Below are 16,920 nucleotides of genomic sequence, written 5' to 3' on the forward strand. Positions count from 1 at the left end.
TCCTGCAGGCGGCAGCGTGCGTCTGACGCTCCCCGGACACGTGTGTGTGTGTGAGAGAGAGAGAGGCTGTATCCGGGTGTCTTGCAGATTCCATCAGCATCTGAAAACCTCCAGGTTTCTCCTTTGCTTTCCCGTTGGAGCCGTGGCACTCGGCCTTCCCTCTCGTGCATGCTGCGCTGCTCTGCACTGGAGGGGCCTGTGGGGTGCCCTCAATGAAAGGGCAGGAACCCAAAGGCATCCTTTTGAGCAGAGCTTTCAAGAAGCGCTAGCTGCTTGGTCACGGTGAGGGCTGCATCTTGATGTTACAGGTCAAGGCAGGCCCGGTGCACACCCCTAGATTGAGACTGGCCTCCTGGTTTTAGCGAGGGGGAGTGGAGGGAGGCACCTTTGACACTCAGCAAATGTGTGTGCCGTGTGCCTCAGCTGCAGTCAGAGGCGGTTAGTGGCCTGCAGAGGTGCATGCTCTGCCCATTGTGGTTCTGGTATCGCTACACCTTCCTTCTGTTTCACGGGTCACTCCCTGCAAAGGGGGGGGTGTGCAGACCCAGCCTTTCCCATGCAGCGTTTGTCTTGGCTCCCCAGTACAGTCTCCAGGTGCCTGTGGCACCGATCGGCTGTAAGTGGCCCAGAACGTCTGCCCCAGATTGCCGCAGCCTCGTCACGGAAAGGTGAAAATGGCTAAACTCCTGATCAGTGGCTCTGCTGGCTGGCAAATAGGAAGTGAGGCCCATAGTGCAAACGGCCTTGCTGATTCCCTGCTAAGGTAACTTACGAAATGCACCTATCTGACCCTAGAAACCTCTGTTCTGAGCTAGACTCTGACCTGTGCTCCCTTGTCTGTCTCCTAAACTCCTGCTGTTACATATTTAGAAGGCAGGCTCTGGCTGCAGAGAATAGGCCTCTGGGGAAGAGGGAAGTGTATCTTTAAGGGAGGAGAGGAATCCCCCCAAGTTAGGTGTCCATTTCAACTTGCGTGCAGGTAGGTTAATCACAAGTTGCCTCTTCATCCCTTGCCCTTCTTGGGGGAGAGAGGGAGTCTAGTTTTTAATCTAGGGTAAAAATCATGATAGTCTTGAATGGTGGATGAATTTATGAAAGGGGTGGCAGAGATTCAGGGTGTGAGCTGGAGGCAGGTGTCACACACACAAGCATTTGACCCTGTGGACTGGGCACTGACCTGCAGTGGTGCCCTCTGCTAGTGAGTCTAATGCCCCCTTGGACAGGGTGTGCCAGGATCATGGGGGGCTCAGAGCTTTAGAATGACAGGGTTGCCTGTGTGTCCCTATGAACTGCTTTGCGAGTGTGTGGGATTGAGTTGTCCCCTACAAGCCGGTTGAGATGAGATGGCTAGTCGTAGTGGAGGTGATCACTGCACCTCGTTTACTGCTTGTACAAGGGAACAGTGTATCCCTCCCTTTGAGCTATGCAGCTTCTCCAGCTCAGAGTCAGGGAGACACTCAGCCGCAGTCTCGTTTGACTCCTGGCTTTTGGTCATTTTAAGCCCTGTCTGCTGGTGCACCTGCACAGGGTGTCCGAGCTTTCTCTGGATGTGGTTGACGTCTCTTTACATGTCTTTCCAGTCGATGTAGCTGCAGGTTTGTGGCTTCGAGTGGAAACGATGCTGCTAGCTTTGGGGTATAGCTGCATGGGGCTCCTACATGCAATTCTGAATCAAGCATCTCTAGACGCTGTTGTTTGCCCCGAGCCGGGACTCCTAAAAGGATCATTTCCGCGGCATCTGGGCTTGTCAACAGTAGGAACAATAGAACCTTGAGGGTCCAGGCCTGGACTGCTCTCCTGCAGCGCCAGTGTGTTGATCTAGATCCTCTTTTGGTGGAAGGAAGCCCACGCTGCTGTAATAACACATCAGCAGTGGGGTCTGGGACAGGACAGAGGTGGCTTTTCCCTCTAGGCTTAAACTGCATGTTGCTGATGTGTGTCATGTGGGTCACTACAGCACAGTGAGTGGAAGGCAAGTGGCTAGTGGAGGGTTAATACCTTTGTCCTGCACAGCATATTAAAATAACCTGCCTAATTGGTGGGACTAAAATCCTTCCTGCAGAGAAGGACCGTGGTAGTTCTAAGTGTGGCTGCTCGTCTACCTCCTCAGTTTGATAGTAAATTACCCTGCCTCGGTGGCTACCATGGAGGTACCACAACATTGTGGACAGGACTGTTGTGAACTGCTTGAGTCCTGCAACTTCAGAAAGCCAGGCCCAAGAGAAAACAACCCAAAGGAGCCCAGGCTGCACCCCGTACTGCAGCTGCTGGTGGAAATCCTTGGGAAGCACAGCTGCATTCGAGTTTTACGTGCAGCTGCTGAGAGAATGATCCAGGCTGCTTGGTTTTTTTTTTTTTTTCTTAATCACAGGCTCTGTATCACCCCTCCCCCAGTCCCTTTTTTTTTTTTAAATTTTTTTGTTTATTTGTAAGGTAAGCCTGCTTCACTTGAAACCCTGCATTCTATCATGATACTGGTCGTGAGGAGGGTTTTAATTGGTAATGATGATCTAAAAACCTGCACCTGTGACTTCCCATTTGTCCCCCTCAACACAACTGTCAGGGGCTGGGAAATGACACAGGTGGTGATCACATGGGGGAAGGTGGGGTAAGTACTGTACTGTGGTCTTGAAATTTTTATATTTGCATATGTAATCCATCCTGTACAGGTAGTTCCAACTTTGTAAAATCTGTGTATTCCATTAGTGAATTGTGGCTGCCCCTGTAAATAAAATGCATCTTGACTTGGTATCAAAGCCTCTTTTCTGTATGTCATTGAAGTGCCACTGTCTCCCCTTCTGACTAGAACTACAGCTGTGGGGGGAAGTGGTAATGGTTAAGAACTGTGGGGTTTTTGTTTTTTGTTTTTTTTTTAAATTCAAGCCGCTCCCCATTCCCCCAAGAGTTTCTCTCTAACTGTTAAACTGCATGAGGAAGAATGGGAGTTTGTGTGGCAGCTTGCACCGTTTGCAGCCAAACTGGACTGGAAGGGACTGGCGGGGGGGAAATGTCATGCACTGAGACCTGAGAGACTTACTGCTTGTGATTTTTAGAGTAGAAGCCAATCTCCGGGCTATGACCGTCACACAAGGCCAGAGGCCTGCCCTAAAGGCTTTTTGCACTAGTATAACTACTTCAGGTAAGGGTGTGGGTTTTGTACCAAGATTGTTATCCTAGTAAAAGCCCTGCTGGGAATCGATTATGCTAATATGGCTAATTCTTGCTCAGGAAGCAGAATAAGGTCTATCCATAAGCACTTCCATATCTGTTCAATTGTGCCCAGTGTTTTTTTTGAGGGGGGGGAAGGGTGCTGCTTAAGTGACACCCCTTGTCTAGGGGAGTAACTCAACTCCCTGGAATAACCCTCCAGCTGGATGCTCTGTTCGGGAATAATCACTCCCCTCACAAAACAGTAATTCTGGGATTTAAAAAGAAAACATTTGAGAGACTGGTCTACACTAAAGCTTAACTCAATGTAACTTAGATGGCTCAGGGGTGTGAAAAAGAGACCTTCCCCCAAAACAACATGAGTTACGTCAACTTAAGCACTCCCCTCCCCCTCCCCCCCCCACCCCACCCTGTTGGTGGGAGATGTAGCTTCTGTCTCTCGCAGAGATGGGGTTGTTATGCTGATGGGAGAACGCTGTCCTGGTTGCATAGACGTGTCCTAAAGTGTTCACAGGAGCAGCTATTTCAGAATAGCTTACTTGGGTCTAGCTATTCTGGCCAAGTTCCCTCCTGTAGGCAAGGCCTCAGCTGTAAACCAGGTAGCTGCAGGGCTCCTGTAGGCCTATTTCCCCCTGCTGCTTCTCAGCCCTGTGAAGTCCTCACACGCTCATACTTCTCACACTCCTGTGCGTGCAGGCAGTTTCTCCTCTGCCCCCATGCAAAATAAAACGCTACCTTCAACAACCAGGAGCAACTTTCAACATGTTCATTATCTCACTTTAAACAAAATCCACTGTAGGGCCTGTCTTTATAAATGCATCCATAGAAAACAAGGGTGGGGAGGAAAGTGCTCTAAAGAAAGTTAAACATTTGTCTCAAAGTGTCGGATAGGCACAAGTCTACCTCCTCCCCAGGGAAGAGCACTCAGCTGAAGTTGCAACCTTCTATTTAAAAAGTATTCCTTTAAAAATCCTTCCCTCCCATTTGCACCAGGTGCCAGTGAGAATATTTGGTCTTTAGAATTAGCACATTAAATACAAAGCAAGCCTGCTCAAGCAGGGAGAAGGTGCCAGGCAGCCCCAGGCCCCTGAAAGGGGTGCATAGGCCCTGGTGGAGTGCACACGTGCTGAGTGAGCCAGCTCAGTGTGTAATCCGGGAAGGCAGCCCCTAGCTTCTTGCAGGAGTGGCAAAGTGATGGAAGTACCATGCAGGATCACAGCAGGGTGACATGCTGTCTCATCACCCCGGAGTCCGTTCTTGGGAGTCTGGCCTATCCTAAAGCAAGCCTGAGCATGCAACCCTCCAGCAGCTGCGTTCTAACAGGGCCCATTCACCTACAGCAGAGAGGACAAACCATGAAGCCAGAGTTACTTTCTGCCAGGCTAGAAAGTGGCTCTTTTTATGGGACTCCTTCACACAGCTGAGACAAGCTCAGAGTACACAGGCGAAGGCTGTTTAAAAGATGTTCATGAGGCAAGGGACAGAAGGTCTCTCTCCTCATCTCTACCTGAGAGGAGCTGCAGCAGTGCCTTGAGAGTGACACTTCATCTCATGCCATAAATGAAACCGGTCAGTTAGCGCACACAAGCAGCACCTGGCAAATCTGTCCCCTGTGATGGAGGAACAAAGTCTCATTAAGCAGCAGCAAGGCGAGGAAACAGTGAATCTAGGGGTCTCTCTTCCACATTGCTGGATACAGAAGGTTCTCTAGTATTTGAGCAGGCAAGGGGGTTCCTTGGGCTCCCAGCCACTTTCCCTGACACTGTTTGTCACAGCACATTTAAAACAAGCTATACAACAAATGCTGGGTTCCAATTAAAGGGACAGACAGGAGTATCTGCCCCTCCCACTTTGCCTCTTATCGGCCGTACATCCCAAAAACCAGGAAACTGAAGAAGACAGTCACCCCAACCAACGAGACCGTGGCCGGCGCAGTGAAGAATTGGCGGTAGTTGATGCGGCAGTACCAGATCACAGCCAGCATCACCATGAAAACAGGGAGCATTAGATTCCCTATGTTCACTGTGACCCCTGCTGCTTCTGCTGAGGTGACCCCCGAGTCAGGAAGGGGGGAGCTGGCGGTCTGCGACAAGTGGCAATGGATCACACAGTTGTCCATGATATGGAGGGAGCGGAGGGTCCGTGCCTGGTCCTGGAGTAGCTGGCCCTGATAGATAAACTTCATCTGATTTTCTTGTCCTGGGAAATATTTGCTTTTCAGGGAAACAGAAAGAGGCAGTTTAGAAGAGAGGCTTTAAAAACCAGTCCTAAAGGCAGCCAAGACTGGGCTAGTGACTAGTGTAAAACCCAAACAATGCAGCAAGGTTAAACCTCATCAGGATCCAGGATTCAAATGTAGTCAGTAAGTGACGGTCAATTTCATCATCCTTCCCAAAACACATCAGCTGCTAACTAGGAGTTTAGGTTTACAGAGTGGGGAAGTTACACACCCCACTGACTGCTCCTGCCAATTCTAGCTGCCACTGAAAATGAAACCATGGTCACAATGGGGTCAAACAGTTGTTTGTTTGTGCATTACACCAGCCCCTAGAGGCTCCAATCCAGATTAGCCCCACTGTGCAAGATAGCCTTTGTCCCAGAGCACGTTATAGCCTTTAGGGTTTACCTCTTGACCATAACAGGGTTCAAAAAAGAACTAGATAAGTTTCTGGGGGACAGGTCCATCAATGCTGTTAGCCAGGATGGGCAGAGATGGTGTCCCTAGCCCCTGTTTGCCAGAAGCTGAGGGGATGGATCACTTAATGATTCCCTGTTCTGTTCATTCCCCCTGGGGCCTAGTGGGTTGGGCACTGGAGTGGGACTCAGGAAAGCTGGGTTCTAGTCCCAGCTCTGCCACTGGGTTGCTAGCTGACCTTGGGCAAGTCACTTCCCCTTCTGTGCCTGTTTCCCCGGTAGTAAAAACATGGATGAGGCTACTGAGATGTACTGATGAAAAGGGCTGTAATAGCACAGACTGACATTTATACACAGTAAGAGCCAAATCCGCCCAAGCCATCACTTACCAGTGAGGGGCACATCGTTAGACATCCCAGAGAGAGATTTAATTGTTGCTACACATTTATAACCGGGCACTGCCTATAGGCTCCACTGCACTGGGCTACAGACACACAAAGGGACAATCCTCACAGAACCTGTGGCAGTGCTTGCTGGGGGAGATTTGCTCACTTTAACTTTGGGCCTCAGATTCAAGTGGGATCCTTTCCTCATAGACTGAAAATCCCCTTGATGCCTCTTACGTGGAACTTACCTCTTGAGAACACCCACGGTGTCCTCTGGTCTCACCATGGCCACCTCTTCCGTGTCGTTGAGGAACTTGAGACGCACTTTGATGAGCCCAGAGCCTGGTTCACTCTCCTCCCTGATATGTGACATTTGCGAGGTTCCTTGGCTCTCTTGGCCCAGCTGTTCTAGGGCACCAGACTCGCTGGATGAGGTCCTTTTGGGCAAGCCTTGTATGTTCAGCAGATGGTCGAGGCTGGACTCAGAGGTGCTGCCGTTGCCCCCCTGCTCAACTGCAGGGCCCAAGTTGGATGCAGCACCCCCTTCCTCTTCAGCTTTTTCTTCTGCACTATCAGCGGACCCCTGGGGCTCACTAGGCTCTGATGTTACTGAATTCCCCACGTACCGTTCGACGTGGCTGAGATGGATCACCGAGGATTCGCCTGTGGTGACAATAGTTCCCAAAAGCTGGTTGTTGCCATCTGCTACGTAAGTGGAAAGCCACGCCAGAACCAGAGCCAGGACAAGAACCACCACGCCAGTCACCACCGTTACTTCATCCCCCACACCTTCAATGATGGTCATGCCAGGGGGCTTCATCTCTTGGCTTCTTGCAGGAGCTCAGCTGCAAAGAAAAGAGAACTCAGCTCCAGCCATGAACCAACAAAAGGAAGGTGCTCCAGAAAGGGAACGAACTGAGGCGGTGTGGAGCCTAAATGGAAAGAACCAGGGAGTGAGAAGCAGTAGTTTCTGCCTTTCCAATTGCTGAGTCCCTTGTTCTGTTTTAATGTTTGTCCCTTTTCCTTAAAAACAAAGCGCACAAGAACCCATCAAATGGGACATGCACAGCAAGCAGGGAAGGGAACCGTAACCAGCCAGGTTAACATGAAAGAAAATGAGCCAGGCTCTCCTAATGTCGTCTTAGTTCTTTATCCTCTAGCCGAGAAGCAGGCGTTGCAGAAATAACTATGGCTGGTTGGTTTTTATGACTCCCCAGAACACGACGGCCACATTCAAGCACCGTGTAGCTGTTTTCCTCCTAGCTCAACTTTGCCACACAATCCCAACACTGAACATAAACAGTTGCTGTCCAGCAATGGGGACCTCTAGCCTGTTTTCTGGCAAAGTTCACTTTTTAGATTTGACACGCAACTGCCCTTAGCGTATCTACCAACTGCACAACAAATGGGTGGGAGAGGAAGGGTTCTCTTACACTCATCTTTACTGGCCTAGATAAGAGGAGAAGAAAGGAAGACAATACAGAGAACGAGAGAAAGTTAACACAGATAGAAGCAAAGCAAGACCACGTTACGAAACTTAAATATCAAAATCAATTTAGCAAATAGCAAATCAGCTTTTTCCACAGCAGCTCCTTCATTAATGCTGGTACAATGGACTATTCGGTATGACACATCCCCAGCCAAATATACTGACAACATTTAAGAAGTAATAACCATTTAAGAAGAGGGGGAGGAGATAGCTCAGTGGTTTGAACATTGGCCTGCTAAACCCAGTTCAATCCTTAAGAGGCCCACATAGGGATCTGGGGCAAAAATCAGTACTTGGTCCTGCTAGTGAAGGCAGGGGGCTGGACTCAATGACCTTTCAAGGTGCCTTCCAGTTCTAGGAGATAGGATATCTTCAATTATTTAAATTTAAATTGCAAGGAGAAATTCTTCCACAGCAGAGGATGTAAGTGTAGCACAGGAACTGTAAAATCAGAACAAACTAGCACGTCTCACAGATGAGGAAAGAACACATTCTGGGCCTTAACCACCAAACTCATGGGTTCTGCGCATTGGACAGGTCAGCTTTGTACCTCAGTTTCCCCATCTGCAAAATGGGAATGGTGATATCAACCCATTTCATAGGAGGCTCGTGAAGGTCAACTCATTCATTTTTAAAGGTCTCAGAAAATAATGTGAAAGTGCTCTAGAATAGCAAAGCAAAGACACAGAAAAGTTTAAATGACTGGACACACACAGTGCTTCCATGGATCAGGGAAAGACATGCCCACTCACAAATCAAGACATTTTTAGAAAAGGAAACAAACATATTGCCAGAGTCTGCAGTTACTCAGCTTTTCATTAGAGAAACAGCCAACCCCTCTTCCACATCTCTTAGAATCAAGTCCCTGTGACAAAGACCTGAACTTGAAATCATAAGCAGAGAAACTAAATGTTGGGAATAAGTGTCACACAGATTAGTCCCTCATTGTTTACAATCATGGATTCAGTTCAGTCTACCATGGAAGACTGTGATCTAGTGTTTGGTGAGGGGGACTTGGAGTCAGGACTCCTGGGTTGTAGTCCTGGCTCTGACACTGGCTCTTTATATGACCATGGATAAGTCACTTCCCCATCCCAGTCGGTCTCTCACTTTCCTCATCTGTAAAATGGGAACATTCACTCACTTGCCGTAGCTACCTCACAGGTGGGGTGCTGAGGGTTGGTCTGGCTAATACTTACACAGAGCTTCTGGGAAGTAGCTATGCTATTACACACTCAGCATCATTGTTAGTGCCATGTAAGGCGGCACCAGTCTGCGCATGGCGAGGGTGCCATCTTTTGAAAGAAGAGGACACGTTCTGCCATTTCATGGAGTGCTGAATCCTTTTCTCCCCTTACCTTGCTGCAAAAACCGAAGATGATGAAAGACCTGGCACACACCCAACCCAGCGGGACCAGAAGCCCAGGGCTGCCCTGTCTGAGACAGGCGGGACACCCGCATGGAGCATAGAGGAAGAATCTAACACTCCCGGAGTCGTGACTTTCCCCTGCCCTTTTCAGTGGGCCAGAGACAGGTACCTGCAGACAGAAACCTGGGCCGGGGCAGTTACCTGAAGGTTAATGACACCGAGCGAGCAGGGAGGTGGCATTAATAGCGAGTGTGCGCGCGTCATGTTCCCAAGAGATGACACAGCCCCGACAGCGGGGGAGGGGGATCAAGCCGGAAGAGGGGGGCAGAGCTGGGGAGGGGGCGATCCCGGGGGGGTTAAACCCCCGTAGCGGGGGGAGGGGCAGAGCAGGGGGAGCAATCCGGGAGGGGTTAAACCCCCGTAGCGGAGGGAGGGGCAGAGCAGGGGGAGCAATCCGGGAGAGTTTAAACTCCTGTAGCGGGGGACGGGGGCCGGCCCGGGACGGTTAAACCCCCGTAGTGCGGGAAGGGCAAAGCCGGGAGGGACGATCCGGGGGGGACGATCGGGGAGGGGTTGAACCCTCGTAGCCGGGGGAGGGGGCCGGCCCGGGGGAGTTAAACCCCCCGCAGCGGGGGAGAAGCAGAGCCGGGGGGGGTTGAACCAGGGGGGTGTTAAACCCCTGTAACGGGGGGAGGGGGCCGGGCCGGTTAAACCCCGTAGCGGGGGACGGGACGGGCCGGGGCGAGTTAAACCCCCGTAGCGGGGGGAGCGGGCCGTGCCGGGGGGGTTAAGCCCCCGCAGCGGGGGGAGCGGGCCGTGCCGGGGGGGTTAAGCCCCCGTAGCGGGGGGAGCGGGCCGTGCCGGGGGGGTTAAGCCCCCGCAGCGGGGGACGGGACGGGCACCACCACTTACCCAGCACTCCCGCAGTCGCCTCCTGTCCGAACGGCCCCCCCCTACACTTCACGTTCCAAGCACACGCCGCTTACGTCACAAGCACGCACGCAGAAAACAGTGACGTTTCACGCCCTCGCCACAGACGTGAAAGCGACCTGGCGGCGTGAAGCGGGGGAGAGGTCGGCGCTCGCTGGTGACGTCAAGCGACAAGCCGAGAGGGAAGGGGCGGGGTCGGGATGATCCAAACCCGCCCCCGTAAAAAAATCATTCAAGATGGCTGGGCAGAGGGGGCGTGGCCTAGAGTAAGGGGCGTGGCCTATTGGGGCAGGGGCGGGGCCTAGACCAGGGGGAGGAGCTTCCGCTATTACGGGCTATATAAGGGGAGGGATTGAAATTGTCCAAGTGCTGAGTAGAGTCTGGGATCTGGTGGGGGATTCTAGGGGGGCCTGCAGGACCTGCTGCCACAATAGCAGGAGCTGGGTAAAGATTCAAGACACAGAATGTGGGAGTAGACCTGGGATGGGAGCAGGATTACAGAACGTGTCCCCTCCAGGGCTCTACGGCTGAGCGAGGCGGTAAAGAGCCATGTTAATCCCTTGAAAATAGCTGAATGTATTAGGAAAAGCCTTGGGAAATCTACCAAGAGTTAGAAGGTTACAGGGCGTTGCTGTGCTGGTGTCGTGTATTGCTAAAGAACAGCCTGAAAAAGGCCTTAACACTAAAAATCTAGGACAATAAAAGCAGACTGCCCGCCACCCAAATGTAGGATGCTAACAAGTAGGGGAATATATGGGGTCCCCTTGGAAATGACTGGAAATAGAGCAAGTAGAGGTAGGGAGCAAGGGCAAGTCATTATGTGAATAATTAGTGGGAGGGAGGTGAGAGCAAATGTCCACAGCTGTGCAAATTACATTTAGAAGAAGGGCTTTATCTGCTAGGGTTACGCTCGGATAGGAGATGTTTTGGATGAAACCATATATTCTGTTCCCCTTTGAGCTGTTCTAAGTGCTGAAAGTCTGGATACATGGCAAATGTGAGTAAAGTAAAAATGAAGTGTGAAGTAAATGTGAAAGGGAGCATTCATATGTAGAAGGAACAGAACTAAAATGTAGCAACCGTGTGGATAAGCACAGTACAGCTTATGGAGGAGGTATGGTAGCTAAACATATGCACGTTCAGATACAAAACAAGGATTAACAACACGATGTCTTATGCAGAAGCTGCTAAAAGGTATTCAAAACAACATGTGAAAGTAGAATGAATTATATTGTGAAAATAGAAAGGATTAAAGAAATGCTGTCTGTACCTTTAAGCAAAACTGTTGGAATGCTGCAATCCAGGTGTCAGGAATACAGACATTCACATAGAACAATTGCACAATTGCACCATTTAAGGGCAATTGGTGAAGTATTAGCCTCAAATCCATAAGAGTTAGTAAGGAAGCAGGATATGCATGCTGTGCCCCAGGTGAATTTTACAGTTTTGCTTTCTTTGTCCCTTTGTCTAATTCCCGCTCTTTTATCTGTATAAATAAGATAGTTTGTGCCTTGCATGGTACTCACATATTCTGAATTTATTGGCGGAGCGCTGCGCTAATAAACAGAGTGGTCTGACAAATTGTGAGTCCTGATTCTAACTTTGACAAACATCATGAGAAAGAGGAGAAAACCAGTAAGAGGAAAGCAGCAAAGAGTCCTGTGGCACCTTATAGACTAACAGACATTTTGGAGCATGAGCTTTCGTGGGTGAATACCCACTTCGTCGGATGCATGTAAGGGGAAAGGTACATTGCTACGACATAGTGACCTGTTTGCACTGTGCAAACTGTAAGGAGAATGGGGAAAAAATAAAGACTATAATAAAAGTAGCAGAAAAGTATTTGCATGCTAGTAATTTGGCAAGAGTGCATTCATGTCATTCTGAGAGAGGACAATACTGTGGTTTAACTAAATGGTGTAAAAAGTGTTTTTGATGGAATGCATAAAGCTTAATAGCAGGTGGTCAGGCACTCAAAGACTTTTTTTTAAAAACTGAAAGGCAAACCTGATATCTGTGTACAGGAAACATGGCTAAAAGATGGAAAAGTTGTCTCTTAAGGTCATAGTATATAGCAGAGTCAGATATGAGAGAGCGAGGTGAAGGGGAGGAAATCATTTATAAAGGAAAATTTGAGTTATATTGAAATGCATGTAAAGAAACTGACTTTTGAGTATACTGTTACTGAGACACCAGTGCAGAATAAAAATACCTCTTTAAGGATGTATAATATTTACAACCCCTGTAAAGACTTGGAGAGCTCAGAATTAAGAGCCAACGAGTTCATATCTTGAATGTGGAGATCTGAATAACCATAACCAAGGCTATGAAGCTGTGAAAGGGGTCACTGATTCCGTGATTTTATGAGACCTCTGTGACTTCTTGAAAATTCGGGGCTCGGGCTTCAATAAATCTGTGATTTATCGTTTGTTGCCTGCGTCCTCTCTGTGACTTTTTAATAAAAATACCCATACTAAAATTGTAGCCTTAGCCATAACGACTTATGGGGCAGTGGAAAGTCGGCTAGCAATGGCAAGCATTTGGAACAGTCCATTGATGAGCACAATCTGGTAATAACAATGGAGCAGCAGCTAAGTTTAGCTCAGTTGCTGGTTCCTTTTCCCGTTTGGATCTGGGAATTGCAACTAGCAATATAGCTAATAAATATAGGTGGGAAATTTACAAGGAAGAGGGAAGGGAAAGTGATCATTTCCCTAAACTGCTTATGTATGAATGAGAGGGGGATATTGAAGACACTGGAGGAACTCCTGCTTGGAACTTAAAAGGGCTGATGAGCGTTTCTGGAGTAAGTGTGAGGAGTGCTTGAGCAACAAGTGTGTAAGAAGTGAGAGTAATTCTGTGATAATGTAATTGTCATGGAGTGTGGGGGGGTGTTCGGTCCTGCACCCCTCTTCCTGGAACCCACAGTGACTCTCAGCCAGCCAGTAAAATAGAGGGTTTATTGGACAATAGGAAGGCAGGTTACAGCAGAGCTTGCAGGCACAGTCAGGACCACTCAATCGAGTCCTTCTGGAGTTTCAGGGTGCTTGGGTCCAGCATAGGATCCCCTGAATTCCCCTCATCCAGCCCAAAACCGAAACTGACCTGCCTCTCCTCCAGCCGGCCGATTCCTTTGTCCAGCTTCCCAGGCCAAGGTGCTACCCCCCTCCCCCCTACCTGGCTCAGATTACAGGCTTAAAGATCCTGTCCCTCACCTAAAGACATCCCCGGCTCTCCCATCCCCCATGCAGATAGCCCCTACTCCATCACAGTAATAAAAGTAATTATGGCAGCACCCAAAGTAGATTTTGTGAGATACTGAATTGCCTTAAAACCAGAACCCCGGTTCTGTGGTGGCATGAAAAATGTGAGATTGGAAGAAAGAAAGAAGGTATATAGAAAAGCTGCAACCACAACGACCAGTGAGACTTCGAGGGCATCTAAAAGAAGTAAGGCAGTGCCAAAAAGGGTTAGGAAGAGGCCTAACAAAGAGAGTTGGAAAAAGTATTCTGGGAAAATAGATACCCAGGTGTCAGAGGTTTACCAGCAAATTAAGAGAGTGAATAGAACCTGGAGGAATAACAATTTTATCCCTGATCTTACTGAAGAAGATCAAGCGATAAATTTGAACAAAGGAAAAGCAGAAATCCTAGCAAGTAATGATGAGAATCAAAGTACAGATTATTTGGGGGGGGGGGGAAGGAAATTTATCAAAGAAAATTGTAAGATCCTTAAATAGTTGGAAAAATGCCAGCGTGCTGAATGAAAACTTCAGTATGCAGGAACTGAAACACAGCTATAGATAAAAGGTTAAACACTGCGCCAGGGGTAGTATTTGAGCATTATATGACATATCCTGACGGGATTGCAGGAGTTTTATTAAAGTTATGTAAATCTATAGGGGAAAGGAGTAAGAGCAGTAGAATGGAAGTGTGCGGTGATACCAATTGAGAAGTCAAGCAAGCTACTTCTGAGAACAGCTGTCTAGGCCAATTGCCCTCATGTTTTGTGTGGGGAAAATTATGGAGAGAATGATAAATAAAAGCCGGGGGGGGGGGGGGGAGGGCAATCTGTGGCTCCAGAGCCACGTGCGGCTCTTCAGAAGTTAATATGCGGTTCCTTGTATAGGCACCGACTCCAGGGCTGGAGTTACAGGCGCCAACTTTCCAGTGCGCCGGAGGATGCTTGCTGCTCAACCCCTGGCTCTGTCACAGGCCCTGCCCCCACTTCACCCCTTCCCGCCCACTCCCTTGAGGCTGCTGTGTCCTCGCTTCTCCCCCCTAGAGCCTCTTGCATACCTGGGAGGGAGGAGGAGGCATTGATCAACAGACTGCTGGTGGGCGGGAGGTGCTGGGAGTGGGTGAGGGAGCTGACCGGGGGGCTGCTGAGGTATTACTGTGGCTCTTTGGCAATGTACATTAGTAAATTCTGTCTCCTTCTCCGGCTTAGGTTGGCCACTCCTGAATAAGAGGCTAGTTGCATATTGGGTGAAGAAAAGAAATCCTAAATAGTGCAAAGCAGTTTTAGGAGGGAGAGAGGTGCAACTGATCATATTGTAAGATTAGAAACAGAAATACAAAAAATCTGAGGATCAGAGTATATGGTGACTGGAGGAGTTGGATGTTGAAAAAGCACGATACACTATGGAGGGAGGGTTTGTTATATAAGTTGTCCATGATAGGGATAGAAGGAAGAATGGTCTGGTGGTGGATAAGAGATTTTTCTGAGTAAGAGGACCATACCGGACAGAACAGAACAAACCTTAGCAAGTATCTATAGTGTTGCCAATGGGGAGTATTGTCAGCTCTACCTTGTTTAACATTACGATAAATGATCCGCCAAATGGCATAAGGGCCTGAGTAGGTGTTACCTTATTGTGGATGATGCACTAAATGGGTTAAACACAGGAGAATTCAAGTGGTTGGAGAGAGATTCAATAGAGCACTCAGGGAGGTCTCAGAATGGGGAGAAGCTTGTGGATTTAAATTTTCACTACCTAAAACAAATGGAACGATCCTCATTAGAAGAAAGATCAATTACACTCATCTTTGATATCTTATGGAGAACGGGTGCATGCAGTTTTAAGATTCTGGCTATATAGTTTGGCCCTTCCAAGTCAGCTTATTATCACATAGACAGTATTACAAACAAATGCAAAGGTAGGATTAGTCGACTTGTAAGTATTGCTGGGATTAATTGGGGAGCAGATGAGACAGCGCTGCTGATGCTTCGTAGAGCATTAGGAAGAGCAGTCGTAGATGATGGGTATCGAGTCTTGAGTTCTGTGTCCAGACTGGAGCTTAAAAAGTTAGAATCGATGGAAAGAATTGTGGACCAAGAAGACAAGAGGAAGAAATGTCTAAAGTTTGCCCCAAATAGAGGATAATGTGCTGCTCCAAAGTTCTAAAAGGATCAGTGAAGTGCTCGAGTTTAGACTGGTAACTGGTCGCTGTGGTTTGAATAATATTTGGTATTTATTGACTAGACACAAAGCTGGGTTAAGAAACACGTCAGGTTAAAAGAAACATCTGATCCCCTGATATGGGAATGCAGGGAGTGGTTCCAGGAAAGAAAGGGTCTTCATGAAGAATTTAGACCGGGGTGGCCAGAGGTTGAGCAGTGAGCACCCCCCCCCCCGGCACATTAGAAAGTTGGCACCTGTAGCTCCAGCCCCGGAGTCAGTGCCTGTACAAGGAGCCACAGGTTGGCCACCCCTGATTTAGACGCTTTACGGTGAGACTACACTATGAGGGCTTTAGTGAGAGGATTTGGAAAGTGGGGTAACTTTAACAAAATGTGCAAACTCAGTAGCTGAGTCTGCTTTGCTGTAAAGATGGGTCCCTGAACTCCTGTCCTAGCCCTTTGGGATCCATCCCTGGCCCCAGGGGTCAGAGCATGGGTAGGGCTGGGAGCACAGCCTGGCCCCAGGGACTTGTTCCTTCCTCGTTATAGGGTTTAACTCTCACCCAGGGACATTTCACATGTGGGGAAACTGAGGCACAGAGCAAGGTGGCAACCTGCTCAAGGCCATCCGGCAAGGGAATGGCAGAACTGGGGATAGGACCCAGGGGGGCCAGATTCAGACCCTGCTCTACCTAGTAGACCACAGAGTAAGGGAAAGTAGCCACTTGTTGGGTAGAGCATAGCTTTTGTTTAACAGTAAACACCAGTGCTATGTAACCATTGGAGGGAGGGAATTAAGAAGAGGCCCTGGTCCTTCGGGGGGCGGGGGAGGGAGGTAAGGAGGCAGACTACACTTACCAAAGTGCTATTATTAATCATGTTTATTGCGGTAGGTGCTGTACAGCCCAGACAGACCTAGGGGTGGGGGCAGAAAACACAGAGGGAACAATGGGGTGGTGATAAGTGCTATGTAAATTCCATTATTATTGGTTTGGAAGGTGGGTTTCGTCGGGGAGGGGGCTCAGCTCAATGGAAGGAAGAGGGGCCGTGGTAAGTGACTCCAGGAAAGAGGGGTGGGGGCTGGAGCAAACAGCCTATCACAGGGCTGAGAAAAGTCCAATCAAACCTAGAAAGTTCTCTGATGGATCCTGCCCCTTCCAGCTGCTTCCTTGATGCACTGTTTCCCCAAGGGCAAGACACGACAGTTAAGTTTCCATGTCAAGAGTAATTACCTCTGTTGCTCTGGGGAAAACATTTCTGCTAGAGAGGAAGGGTGGGTTTGTGGTTAAGGCACAGGAATGGGACGGGGGAGATCTGTTTCAGTTCCCAGCTCTGCTACAGATGCTCTGTGGGACCTCGGGTAAGTCTCGGAATCGCTGTGGGGCGTCAGTTCCCACCCGTACAGCAGGTTGACCTTGGGGAGGGGTCCTGCCTCAGAGGGGCGTTGTGAGATACGGACACTGAAGATTGTAGCGAGGATGGTAACAGTCTGAGTATCTGAGAGAGAGGGAAGGATAAGCTTGGGGTATTCCCCACACATG

At 49.0% G+C, this 16,920-nt stretch overlaps 1 protein-coding gene across 1 annotated transcript; it reads right to left on the reverse strand.

Moving 5' to 3' along the window:
• Nucleotides 1–2,400: 2,400 nt before the first annotated feature.
• TMUB2 (transmembrane and ubiquitin like domain containing 2) lies at nucleotides 2,401–10,132 on the reverse strand. Its single transcript, XM_050934736.1, has 3 exons — nucleotides 9,959–10,132; nucleotides 6,437–7,033; nucleotides 2,401–5,381 (listed from the first exon to the last, which is right to left on the reverse strand). Exons 2-3 carry the CDS (start codon nucleotides 7,006–7,008, stop codon nucleotides 5,027–5,029), a joined length of 927 nt encoding a protein of 308 aa, XP_050790693.1. The 5' UTR covers nucleotides 7,009–7,033; nucleotides 9,959–10,132; the 3' UTR covers nucleotides 2,401–5,026.
• Between the last annotated feature and the right edge of the window lie 6,788 nt (nucleotides 10,133–16,920).

Source organism: Gopherus flavomarginatus, chromosome 25, assembly GCF_025201925.1.
Source record: "Gopherus flavomarginatus isolate rGopFla2 chromosome 25, rGopFla2.mat.asm, whole genome shotgun sequence".
Lineage (NCBI taxonomy): Eukaryota > Metazoa > Chordata > Testudines > Testudinidae > Gopherus > Gopherus flavomarginatus.

Coding starts and splice junctions, on each gene's coding strand:
- TMUB2 (XM_050934736.1), bottom strand. CDS start 7,008: ATGAAGCCCCCTGGCATGACCATCATTGAAGGTGTGGGGGATGAAGTA. Junction 5,382..6,436: donor ACCGTGGGTGTTCTCAAGAG/GTAAGTTCCACG, acceptor TTCCCTGAAAAG/CAAATATTTCCCAGGACAAG.